General features: G+C 32.9%; 2 protein-coding genes across 2 annotated transcripts in view; both read right to left on the minus strand.

Annotated features, from left to right (window-relative positions):
- Window positions 1–3,854, minus strand: part of LOC111640053 (glutamyl aminopeptidase-like) — a 15,589-nt gene extending 11,735 nt beyond the window's left edge. Inside the window, exons 1-8 of the mRNA XM_023386058.1 lie at window positions 3,231–3,854; window positions 2,521–2,662; window positions 1,565–1,693; window positions 1,381–1,501; window positions 1,144–1,298; window positions 953–1,066; window positions 594–728; window positions 427–504 (exon numbers count right to left, since the gene is read on the minus strand). Coding sequence (XP_023241826.1) covers window positions 427–504; window positions 594–728; window positions 953–1,066; window positions 1,144–1,298; window positions 1,381–1,501; window positions 1,565–1,693; window positions 2,521–2,662; window positions 3,231–3,853 — 1,497 coding nt within the window. The 5' untranslated portion in view covers window position 3,854. The remainder of the gene's footprint in view (window positions 1–426; window positions 505–593; window positions 729–952; window positions 1,067–1,143; window positions 1,299–1,380; window positions 1,502–1,564; window positions 1,694–2,520; window positions 2,663–3,230) is intronic.
- Window positions 3,855–10,861: 7,007 nt separating this feature from the next.
- LOC111640063 lies at window positions 10,862–13,304 on the minus strand. Its single transcript, XM_023386070.1, has one exon. The coding sequence runs from the start codon at window positions 13,301–13,303 to the stop codon at window positions 11,093–11,095; it is 2,211 nt and encodes a 736-aa protein (XP_023241838.1). The 5' UTR covers window position 13,304; the 3' UTR covers window positions 10,862–11,092.
- Between the last annotated feature and the right edge of the window lie 510 nt (window positions 13,305–13,814).

A 13,814-nucleotide genomic window follows, 5' to 3' on the forward strand; every position in this document is an offset into this window, starting at 1 on the left:
ACAGTAGAGCGTCGTTTATCCGAATCAATTGGGGACTGGGGTTGTTCGGATAACTTATTTTTCGGATAACCAATTATGTACGAAAAAATATATTAATTTATTCCGTGTTGAAATTTTTCTCCGTTGCGTGTCGCTTCGCGTTGAATTTTCGTCGATGTTAAGCCTAACGAAGACTATTGTATCGTTAAAAATTATTTTTTTATTTTATACGAACAAAATAAATATATTGAAAAATATAAAAACAATAAAAAATTATACTTCAGAAGTTAATTTAGTATCAAAAACGTAAAATATTTGAGTAGCCCAACACATAGCCAAAGATTGCAGCGCCACAGCAATGGCGAAAATTTAAATTTTCCGACTAGAATTCTTTCGGATAATCGATGCTCTATTGTAATTAATTTATTTCTTTTTCGATTAAAGAAAAAAAAATCTTACCGATATTCCTCTACGAAAATTTTCTGGTTCTAAAAAGAATTCTAACATTCTAAGTACTGCAGCACCCTATAATTAATTTGTTTATCACAGTTCAAATTATTATAATACTGTAAAAACTAGTCTATTATTTAAATTCTACGATTGAATTTGCTTACTTTGCTATACGAAATAATATCGAAGATTTCATTTATCTCGTCGGGATGGCCAACGGGTTGAATAATAGGATGCGAACTATTACTAACATCCACTTCCATAACAGGTTGTACATCGTCAATTAGAAATTGATCCAACTAATTAAAAAAATTACTTATTAGTATTGTTTACGACACGGGCGAATGATGCTAAGGCAAATTTAAATTAGGGGACTTCAGAAATTTTTCTTTGGGGAACTTCTTGCAGAAAAATTTCTCTATAAAAGATTGTTTTGGGGGTCCCCTCTTGATAAGTCTTCAGACAATTGTCTCTAAGATAAGATGCCACTGATTTATGAAGCATTAAACTCGATAAAACTCACCATATTCCAATTCGGTTCGACCCAATCGACACCTTTATACTCGATAAACGATGCAAAACCTTCATTAAGCCATAGATCATCCCACCATTTCATGGTTACTAAATTTCCAAACCACTTAAATGAGAAAGAAATGAGATTTTATACATCTAAAAAAATATATTCGCGAGTAAAAATAACATATAAAAACTTACCATATGAGCTAATTCGTGAGATATAACTATTGCAACTCTCTCTTTTTGTTTAGGAGTTGTTGTAATTTTATCGAATAACAAATTAACTTCACGAAAAGTTATAATTCCCCAATGTTCCATGGCTCCTGATACAAAGTCGGGTATTGCAATGAGATCTGTAAAGCATATTTATTATAATTTTTAATATTAATACATTTTAATTCGTAATTATGCCTTTAAAAAATGAAGATTTATAACCTTGTTTAGGTAGTGGATATTCTATACCAAAATATTCTTCAAATTTGGTTAGTATTGTCTTGGATATTTGAAGAGCGTATTGAGTCTTCTCTATTTGATGCGGAGTGGAATAAACTCGTATCTAAAAAGAATTATGAATGATTTTTTTGTTTTAATTAAGTGTATTTTATAAAATATGGCTCACCTCTCTATTTTTAGTAAAATTAACGGAAGTGTATTGAAAATTACTAACGATGAAACAGACCAGATACGTCACCATGGGCACGGATTCCTTAAAAGTCGTCACGATTTTAGTGCCATTTTTCGTTTGTTTCTACATCATTTTATGAAAATTTTATTAATTTTAATACTTAAAAATGTTACGAATTAAATATTATAAGATTTTATTAGTTTAATTTCTTTAAAAATGAAAAAAAAAATAAAGAAATACAGTCGACCCCCTATAACACTGTTGATTATTCCATTTTTTTATGAATTCCATGTTGTAGGAGTCACTTAGATTTTACAAATACATTTGCCAGGCTGTGAATGGCTTACATATTTGTAAAATCTAAGTGATTCGTACAACATGGAATTCATATAAAATGGTATAATGAACAGTGTTATAGGGGTGTTGACTGTATTAAGGATCAATTGCGATTTCTATATTCTGTATATATAATGAATGCATTCTAAATTGTTATAGATAATATAAAATTATCTTAACAATATGCTGAAGAAGACATCACAGTGTTTTCTTTCCTTCTAAATCATTGACGAACACCCTTCAGTGGATGCAGGTTTCAATTGAATTTCATAGACTTCAGGTGGGCCGTATACATGTTATCTTCAAATTATAGGAAAAGANATATACAGTCGACCCCCCTATAACACTATTGATAATTCCGTTTTATATGAATTCCATGTTGTACGAGTCACTTAGATTTTACAAATACGTGTGCCGGGCTGTAAACGGCTCACGTATTTGTAAAATCTAAGTGACTCGTACAACACGGAATTCATATAAAACGGAATTATCAACAGTGTTATATAAACAATACGTCTTACGAAATATTTATCCACACGTGTAATAAAAGTTAAAGGAAAAATAATAATTATTATTTTTGCAATATTTTCAGGAATAAAAGAATAATAACTCACATCAATGGGCATGTTAGAGAGTGGGATGAGATTTTCAGAATGAACTAAGGAAATGGTAAAATTTGATTTAAAATTCGGTTCATCAAAACAAGGAAAAGCCCTTCGTGCATACGTCGGTTGGAATTTTGATGTGGCTAAGTATCTGTGAAGGTTAAATTTTCGAAAATTAGATAGGTTTAAACAGTAATAAAAACACTAGAAAATTTAAATTGTTATAGCATTAAAATATAACTAAATTCATGGTGAGGTTGCATTATTTTTTTTTTTAATATTAATGAATAAATAAAAGAAAGGGGGGGAAAAAACGTTTTGTAACATTTGTTGAATGCTAAAAAAGAAATAGAAAATGGGTTATTTGGTAAGTTTTAAGTAGAGTAATAGAAAGTCATAAGGTGGAGTATTTTTTCGACACAATACGGTAGCTTTTAAGGAGAAATATCATCTATTCGAAGTAGAACAGAGAAAAAACTTGTTTGAACATCAATAGTTAATAATTTATGTAACAGTCAACGAGTGAGGTAATGCATTTTGATTTACGAAATTACATAATAATTTCCAGAAATGTTAAAAACATTCCTTTATACGCCCATTTTTCCTTATGTCAGCATTCATAACAAGTTAAAATAATCAAATATTTATGAGATAAATGATAAATAAGGTTTTATATTTATTTCGTTATATAGTAAGAGAAATTTATAAAATTTACTTACTGTATTTTTCCAGTGAATGGATCCTTATATTGGCTTCTATAAAAACCAATAATGGAACCAACCAGAGATCCTTTGAACTCAAACATAAGTTCGTAAAGACCTGGCTCGACTCGTTCAATTTCTATGACATAAAATTCATTTTTTTCGTATTTAAAACTATTATTAATCTTGATATCATTTCCTCGTTTCTTTATCCAAGAACCAGTGATGTTTAATGTTTTATAACAATGAACGATGAAATTATCTCTAGATTTTTTCACATCGACTTTGATGTTCACTCGTCCAGAAAATATTCCTTCTTCTATCTTCGGATCGAGAAGTAAATCATATTCTAAAGGAATCACATTCGAAGGAAGACGATAATAATCCCAAGGATGCTGTTTAGATGGAGGAGGAGTATCTGTAATGGTGGATAGAAATTCTGTAGTAGTGATGGTTATTTCACTCTTACTGTCGATATCTATGCTGCTGCTATATCGAGGACCGGGATTTTCTCGATAATTATTATTATTAACACAATCCCCGGAGTTAGTACGAACCGTATGTACTATGAGACCTACACACGCGATAGTTAGTATAACTATTATAACACTCAGGAAGGCTGTACTTCGCCTAACAAACATGTTGAATGACTGACTGTACGAAGTGCTTATTTTATAGGTAACTCCTGAGGCTCTGTACGCTTTAATACGACGAATGACAACAGCTGTGTTAAAGGAAAACGAAAGTAGTGTTGTTCCTCTGACTCTAAAGGAAAGGTGTTATTATACTTTACACCTCAACCTTATCCTTTTTCTCTTATAAATCTCCCTAATTGTATAACCTATTTTAACACAGAATACAATAGATTAATTATTTAATACTTCTTATATTATTTAGAAATGCTTACGTTCTGCAATTATAAATTATTACATCTTTATTGCTCATTAAATGTTAGAAAGAACTAATAATTTAATAATTTAAAATATTTATAGCTTGTATTAATATAAGATTTTATAAGTTAGCTAATTGAAATACCAGTCGACCCCCTTATAACACTGTTGATTATTCCGTTTTATATGAATTCCATGTTGTACGAATCACTTAGATTTTACAAATACGTGAGCCGTTCACAGCCCGGTACACATATTTCTAAACTCTAAGTGACTCGTACAACATGGAATTCATATAAAACGGAATAATCAACAGTGTTCAAGGGGGTCGACTGTATGTAATCTTTTAATAATTCTCCTTCTTGATTGTTAGTTTTTTTTTAAGGAATTTTTTTGCCCGATTAACAAAGTTGTCAATCAGGATATAATAAATTCTTTAGTTTAAAATTAAGAAAAGAAAAAAAAACAAATTGTAATAATAATAAGTATCGATTTCTTCGCTCTGTTTAACAGAAGAAAAAAAATGAATTTTGATGGTTCTAGAATGCTTGTAATTTTTCTAATTTTCCTCTAAATATAACTTATTACTTTAAGATTCTTAGTTATATTTTAACGAGTATTTATGCCTCTATCTAAACTACATTAATAAATTTATGGCATAAATTAAATCCTTATTTTGTATAAAAATATTTGTCAAGGATTTGTGTAGACATCAACTCCGTATAAATTATGCAACACGATAATTAAAGAACAAAAAGCACTTTATCACGACCCTTCTTAACGAAAATTTACGTTTAGAAATGTGGACAATTGTTGGCATTGACATGATTTTATTACATTGATCTTCATCTTTTTTTTATTAATATTATAATCTATCGATTCTAAACACAATCCATGCTCTGTCCTAATTAAATAAATAACAATATAATTCGATAATTTAATGTGATTATGTCCGGTTTAAAAGATGATATCGTGCGATTTATCTTCATCATTCTTGTTTGATAAAGTCTGATCTGTAAGTTAAATCGTGTGACACTGTTCAGTCAATAAACGGGAACAAAGAGATTTGTCCTATTTATACTTTTATATCTTAAATATTTTAATATTTACAACGTCGAGTGCATTTTTAGGAACCTCAATTATATTTATAATGATTTAAATAAGCGAAATATATTGAGAAATTTGATAAAATTGATGGTTAAATAGTATATTCTACAACAGATTCCATACTATAATTTTGGGTTTTTAATAGGAACTCGAATGTTAATCGATGTCGGAAGAAATAATTCAATAAGAACGAAAACCCCTCGACTTTTAACCACGAAAATGTAATAGTATTAGCCCCTTAGTATGCCAAATTTCTTTTGTTAATCTTTACCCCATCCTCAGATATTAAAGTTAACAGACACACACACATACAGTATATAGTCGACCCCCCTATAACACTGTTGATTATTCCGTTTTTTATATGAATTCCGTGTTGTACGAGTCACTTAGATTTTATAAATACGTGTGCTGGGCTGTGAACGGTTCACGTATTTGTAAAATCTAAGTGACTCGTACAACACGGAATTCATATAAAACGGAATAATCAACAGTGTTATGGGGGGGTCGACTTGTATATATTTCGGAAGTTATTTACTCTTTTAAAAATTATATACTGCAATATATTACAGGATATTGTAATATAATATTGTACTTAGTATAATACAGTATAGATACAAGGATAAACTTTGTACAGGAAGTTAACACGTTTGTGTAGAGAGGAAAATAAAAGATGGGCAATTAAGTTTTTTTTTTTCTTGTTTAGAATGAACTATTAGCGAAACAAAACAATTTTAGTAGTGTCTTTTCCGGCGACGAATGCTCTTTTATATTCGTTTTGCTTCGTAAACCCAAATAAATCTAATCTCTACCTTCATCGCTCTTTTAATCGTCCTCAAAAAATTCTCGAGGGCCTCATAAATTCTAGGACCGTCTCCATTAAAAGGGCGAGATTCTTTTTTAAAAAATACAGTAATTCTTACACTAAGGTAATTTACATATACAGTAGATTAAAAAAAAAAAAAAAAGAATCCGAACGGGCAGAAAATAGTGCATAAATACGAGTTTTCGTATTTGAAGCATGACTTAAATTCTCATGCAAGTGAAACAGAAGTTAATATTAGCCTTATAACAAATAGGAAGGGCATCCGGCCGTAAAAACCTATTCCAAAACTACATGGAATGTTTGCTAGACTACAAGTAAGTTATAACTGTGTTAAGACGTACCCCCGAAGCGATGCGTAATCATGTCGCAAGAAAACTATGTCAAATAAACTGGGGCTACCGAACCAAGGATGGGTTCGGATAAAGAAGTTAGTCCAGAAAGAGAAGAGGAAGAAGACAATCGGAAGATTGAATGGGAAGAGTAGAGAGTTGGTTGATCTTATGCAGAGAAGGAGCGTGAACATTTTGTGCCTGCAAGAGACAAGATGAAAAGGAAATAATAAAGGTAAAGAACTTGGTGAAGGGTACGAGCTGTTTGTGAGTGGTGCGAATAAAGGAAAAAGGAATGGAGTTGTTATCGTAATTGATAAAGTTCTAAAAGACAGAGAGTCTGTGAAGTTAAACGAAGGTGTGATAGAATTATGAGCGTTAAGTTGGACGTTGGTTGAATTTTCATTACGATTGTGTTTGACGTGTGTATTCTCCTCAGCTAGGTAGTGGAGAAGAAGAAAAGACAAACTTTTGGTCAGATCTCGACCAAGTTAAAATGTGTGTTCCTATGAACGAGAGATTAATCTGTGGGGGGATTAAATGGTCTTGTTGGGAAGAGGAAGAATGCAGAAAGAAGAGTTCTTGGGAGGTTGAGTGTGGGAGAAAGACTGATCGATCACGCTGTGGCTTTTGACCTTGCGCTAGTTAACACCTACTTTGAGAAGAAAGCGAATTATCTGGTTATATACATGAGTGGAGGTAGATCCAGCCAGATTAATTTTTTCTTGTGCCGTGGAAGACATCTGAGTGAAGTGAGAAACAGTAAGGTGTTAAATAGAGAAAGTGTTGCTGCACAACATATAGTTCTTCTGGTGAATTGTGACTTTCTTATGGCCATTGTAAGAATTGTGTTAGCCAGATTGAACAAAGGATCAAATGGTGGAGATTGAAAGGGGAGGAATTAAGGAGAGTTTAAGATAAAAGTGTTAAAAGAAATCAAGTTTCCGAATGAGGTGCAAACATGGTGGTTGCTGAATAGTAATTGCATTTTGAAAATTGGAGAAGAGGGTTTTGAGAAAAACTTCAGGGAGGACATCGCCAGAAGGAAAGGAACTTTGGTGGTGGAATGCTGATGTACTGTACAAAAGAAAGAGGCAAAGAAAAGATGGAATTTGATGGGAAGGCCTGAAGATAAAGAAACGTATCATTTGACAAATAAAATGACTAAAAAGGCGATGGCTATTGCGAAAGCAAAAGCTTTAGAAGAGGCTTATAAAGTTTTCGAAAGAAAAGGTGGTGAAAGGCAGTTGATAAGAATTGCCAAAGCAAGAGATAAGGCATCAAAAGATTTTACCTCTATTAAACCGATTAAAGATGATAAAGGAGTGGTATTGCAAGATTACGAAAGGGTCAAGGAAAAATGGAAAGAATATTTTAGGAATTTATTGAATGAAGAAAACCCCAGAACTTTATACGAGAATGGAGAGGCAAATGAAGGAGTGGTGCAAGATATTAGCAGAGAAGAAGTGGAAAGTGTGCTTAGGAAAGTGAAGATGGGGAAAGGACACTGATCGGATTCGGTTGAGGCTTGGGTAAGGAGGAAATTGATATCCTCTGGGACCTTATGAAGAAACTCTGGCAGCAGGAGATCCCAGATGAATGGAGAAAGAACATTCTTGTGCCGATTTTTAAAGGTAAAGGGGATGTACAGAATTGCGGAAATTACAGAGGTATAAAGATATTGTCCAATACTATGAAGATTTGGGAGAAAATTGTAGAAAGAAGGATTAGGCAGGAATCTGAGATTGAAGAGAAACAGTTTGACTTTTTGCCGGAAAGGAGTACGACTTTGCTCTAAAACAGCTGATGGAAAGGAACAGAGAAATGCAGGAGGATTTGCAAATGGTGTTCATAGATCTAGAAAGGCGTATGATAGGGTACCAAGGCAAGAGATATGGAGATGTTTGAGGGAAAAGAATGTTTCAGAAAATATGTTAGGCTCGTCAAGAAAATGTACGAGGAAACAGAGACCCAAATTAAGAGTAGTCTGGGCACTACAGAAGGGTTCTTCGTTAGTGTTGGTTTGCATCAAAGATCGGCCCTTAGCCCTTATTTGTTTGACCTGATAATGGGCGTGTTGATGTGTGACGTGAAGTGTGAGGCTCCGTGGAGTATGCTGTTTGCAGACGATGTGCTGTGCGAACTTTCCCAAACCAAGGCTGAGAAGAAACTGGAAGATTGGAGGAAAGTTTTGGAAGAAAGGGGCATGAAGATTAGCAGAACTAAAACAGCTTATATGACCCTGAATGGTAGAGATGAGTGTAATATTAAAATCCAAAATGTGCCGCTCCCTTTTGTTCCGAGTTTTAAATATCCTGGGACATTTGTCGAGATGGGAGGAGGATTGAACTCTAAGAATTCAATGTGGAAAGTTAGCTGCAATCTGAAAGGAAAATTGTATAAATCAGTTGCTAGATCTGCAATGTTATATGGAGCTGAGACATGGGCAATAACAAGAGCCCAAGAAAGAAAGATGGAGGTGGCCGAGATGGATGTGTGGAGTGTCAACGAAGGATAGAATAAAGAATGATTTTATTAGAGGTTCTGTTAAGGTGGGTCCCTTGAGCAAGAAGATCACGTATAAACATGGAAAAAGGCGAAGATAAAGAAGTCAAAAGTCAGAACATTCCATTTGAAAACATTTCACAAGTAGTAGAATTCTTTTTTGAGTTCATCTGAATCAAATGGACCAACAGAAGAGATGAAAAGACCCATTTCAATGCCAAGAAGGCTACACTGCTGCCCATTAAAATTGCTATACCGTGGGCGCGCAACAAACGCAAAATTTGCATGAAAGGTACAACATGCTGGGTGCTCTGCACCTCAAGATTACCTGCCAATTTAATCAAGTCTTACGCCCATTATACTATATATCTACAATAAACATGATTCTGCTATGTTTTCCTTCCTGGTGTAGCAATTTTAATGGCCAGCAGTGTACAATTTTTATCAAATTTTTTTACAAATAGAATTATATATGTATATAGATATTACAGTATGTCATTCTGGGTTGATAATTATTCCTTCTATATTTTTTTATGGTTCTGTTCGTTCAAAATAGTACCAAAAGATGGCAGCACAACATTTCGGTAGAAAATTGGGCGCTTTACCTGAAAAACGGCTTTAATATAGCTGGATAAATAAGTCAATGACGTAGCCCGTTTCATTTAAAACGAATTATGTCATTGGCCTGCTTATCCAGCTGTGTTAAAGCGGCGTTACCAGACAATACCAGAAATAATTTATATTTAAAAATCGTATTAAAAACTAATTTAAAACTTTTAATATTTTAAAAAATCGCGAAAAAAGTAAATTTCTTTCCAGCATTGCGTGAGTATATCCATAGTCTACTGTGTCTTAGTTACTGTGCGATGTTTACACTGAAATAAATTCAATCATCAGAAAGAAACACGTGTAAATCACGCGAAAATTCGGTGGCAATAGCGAGATTGCGACCGAAGTTTTCATCTGTAAAACGTGAACGTCGAACGTCGAGCGCCACTTACAAGATAGCGGCGCTCGACGTTCGACGTTCACGTTTGAGAGATGAAAACGTCGGCCGCAACCTCTCTATTAATATAAAGAGTTTGTCCGACTTAATTTTAATAAACGGCTGGGGCTAAAAATACAGTTTAATGAGGGTTAAGTATATCAAATGCTAATTGATAATTAAATAGGAATAAATAATTGTGATTTACCGGCATTTTTTTCCCTTTTGTATGATGTCTTTATATAGAAAAAAGTTGTCCATCCCTGCCATAGATTATGCATATACTCGTGCTCGTTATGTATTTTGTTTAAATTTAATGGCTTCTAAAGAGAGACGAGAGTGTCAGTGCGTGTGTCAAACGTAAAATAAATAAATATTAAATGTAAATTAAGTTTCTAGCAGTCCGTGGTATGCTTTAGACACATGGGAAGTGTATAATTAGCGAGAGTTGTATTAATGAATTATTATTATGCCTGACCACGCTCGGCCCGGCATAGCTTTGGAACTCTGTGTTGCACACCTGTAATTAGTTTTAAAGATTCGATTAAATATTTTACTACAGATTAATGTCGTGATATCAGTATTTACTATATACTTTGAAGTCTTCTTGATACGATTAAACGTGATGGAGTGTTTTATTATTTTAGCTTGGCAGAGGATGCAAAAGATTTTAAACAGTTTAATACATCAAACAACATATTTATTTTGCAAAATTAAAAAAAAATTACGTTACGTTCAGTTTGTCTACCATTTAAAATTACAATTATTTGAACACGAACAGAGTCACTGTTCTTATATTTTACATTCTTAAGTATATTTCAATATTAAAAAAAAATCGACACAATGACAGATAATTGAATAAAACAAAATGTAGTACCAGTCGACCCCCCTATAACACTGTTGATTTTTCCGTTTTATATGAATTCCACGTTGTACGAGTCACTTAGACTTTACAAATACGTGTGCCGGGCTGTAAACGGCTCACGTATTTGTAAAATCTAAGTGACTCGTACAACACGGAATTCATATAAAACGGAAAAATCAACAGTGTTATAGGGGGGTCGACTGTAAATATATACATAATTTATATACAATATATTTTGAATCACTGGCACCACATTTGATAAAGCGCATCATTGTTAAAAATAACCTGAGTAAAATGTTATTAACATCTGTACTATATATATATTGTACTACGATATTTCGTTATAAAAAAATGATTATATTTTAAAATAAAATGTTTAAGCAGTAAACTCTTTAGAATTACTTCTAGAGGATTGTTTGGATAATCTGGTGGAAAGGGTCCTAGTTTGGATATGAAAATTAAAACCACTCGAATTCGAGCTGGAAGTTCTGGATGCGGTAAGTGGTTTGAATGTATTCCACTTAAGTTTAATCCCATTCCATACCTTTTTGTTACACGTAAAAGCCACAAATATAAACATTCCTTGAAGAGTATTCAATAATATAAAGGCATACCACATAATTTCATGATCCAAATAACCGGCAATTAGTCCAGAAATCCATGTAAGTCCCATTATCAAAGCTAAACGGAGATAAAGCTTATAATTTCTCTTTGTACTGTTGCATTTATTAGTAGAAGATACTGTAGTTCTCAGAATCATTCGAGAACTTAAAGTGAAGAGAATCATATTGGTTATCATTACGTACGCAACCGGTCCAGCGAAGAAAATTAATAAGGCTGTACTTTTCCCAAACCAGCAATAATAACTGCCGAAGTGAGGTCTGAATTCTTCTGGAATTGTTTCAGTGTTATCTATCAGTACAGATGATATTACTATAGCAATTGCAATCAACCAACAATAAGAAGAATATAACAAAAATCTCTTCCATTGATTACCGCTCGAAACTCTCAATTCCGCAGTGGCCATTCTTAGTGTTCTCCACACGTCGAATGCCAAAATATTCATCCAAAAAAAAGAAACCAAGAAAAAGAAATAAGTAGTAATACCGATAGCTTTACAGGCAAATTTCTGTTCAAAAGTGAACTGTCCTATAATAAAAAATAAGTACGCCAGAAGAAGGGAAGTAACGAGACACATTAGATTCTTCCCAGAAAAATTCCTTATATCTGGCACTATACAAAAAGCAATTATATGCAACATTAAAGAAAATATCGATATGCCCAAGCCAGCCATAGTAATGTATCCCATTTCTTCTGTAAACTTAGATTTTTTAATGGTTAATAACTTAGCGCACAGGAGTAATTTGTCTTCTTGTATAACGTATGAAGGATATTCAAAATATTGATTATAAGCCGGAACGAAAACTGTTTTGTTATCCAGAACGATGTAATTCTCCGATGACAATTCAACTTTGACACAATCAACTTTCGTGTCAGAAAGCGATTCATTGTCGTAATTAAAATCAATAATAGATTTATTATAGTAAATGTTTTCACTTTTGTTTCGATAAAGGATAAGTTTTTCTACACATTTACCATCGTGACGTACGAGGCTTTTTTCACAGATAAGTGTTCGACATCGTTTGAAGAACACGTCGTATATCTCATTCTGGTCACATATTTGACCAACATTATCAGCTACATTTTTTATGTCAAAAAGTACAGAAAACGAGTTAGCAGAGAAAGTCCTGAAAATATTTTCACGTCCTTCTACTGGCTGACATGTCAATTCTTTCCGATCGATAAAATTACACATTGCACAGTGCACATTTTTAAATCCTTCGTCTAAATGATAAATTGCAGACATGTAAGAATGGCATAAATCTCTAATTTCTTCATTATCCCATTGGAAATCGCATTCAGATTTCACTTCTATACATAATCTAATTTTATTTTCTAATAATGCCGGCATAATGGGATTAATATCGCATCCATAAAAATAAAATTTTCCATTTTCGGCCATTATATCTATGCCCCATTTCATGTCATATTCGTCGAATTTTAAATTCTCAAGTAGATAATTTGAAGTTATATTTCCATAAGTACTATTATAATTTTTTAGGCTCATGCAATCGAGTTGCAATGACCATATTTCTAAATTATCCAATGCGTTATTGCAAAGAGCGCAATAATAATTTTTGTACGTGATACCCGTATCGCGATTGGTTAATGGAAGTTGCAATAAAGGATCTTCCATAGGTAATTGTTCTTCACACTTTTCTCGAACATCTGTATCCGTCCATTCTTCTCTGCAAGTATCCTTTAGATAAACTCCTCCGAATTGAGTAAATACGTGACAGTGAAAACTGGAATTTTGGTTAAGAGGACCATAATCTGAATCTTTGCAGCAATCGCCGTAAGTCACACATTCTTTATCACATAAACATCGTCTTTCTCGAATGTCATTCAACAGACGAGCTCTTGAATCTTCGCAAGAATCCGATAGAGAACAAGTCGATGGAATTTCATTATGATTGACTGCAGTGATAATTTCGATATTCAACAGGATAATTAAGAAAATCATCATTTTATCTGCAACAAAAAAAGCTATTATAAATATTAAAATAAATTTTTTGTATATATCTTAATTGCTTACAAAATAGTGTAAAAAATGGAGCATGTATAGTCGACCCCATATAACACTGTTGATAATTCCGTTTTATATGAATACCATGTTGTACGAGTCACTTAGATTTTACAACTACGTGTGCTGGGCTGTGAACGGCTCACGTATTTGTAAAATCTAAGTGACTCGTACAACGTGGAATTCATACAAAACGGAAAAATCAACTGTGTTATAGGGGGGTCGACTAATTTGTTTTAATGTTAAAAGAGCTTTATTATTAAATTAGATTAAAATTCTAATTTACGTGATGAATTAGCGAAATTAAAGGATGTTTTGACGATGAATTTTATCACCGTAATATTTGCTAATCTCAGTAACTAATTCGAGAAGGAAGATCAACTGCTGTAACAGCAAAACCTGATGATAAACAGTGAAACACCAAATCAGTTCATTGCCATTTTTTTTTTTTTTT

This window comes from Centruroides sculpturatus, unplaced genomic scaffold (genome assembly GCF_000671375.1).
Source record: "Centruroides sculpturatus isolate CEXI.00-Female unplaced genomic scaffold, Cexi_2.0 scaffold1258, whole genome shotgun sequence".
Taxonomy (NCBI): Eukaryota; Metazoa; Arthropoda; class Arachnida; order Scorpiones; family Buthidae; genus Centruroides; species Centruroides sculpturatus.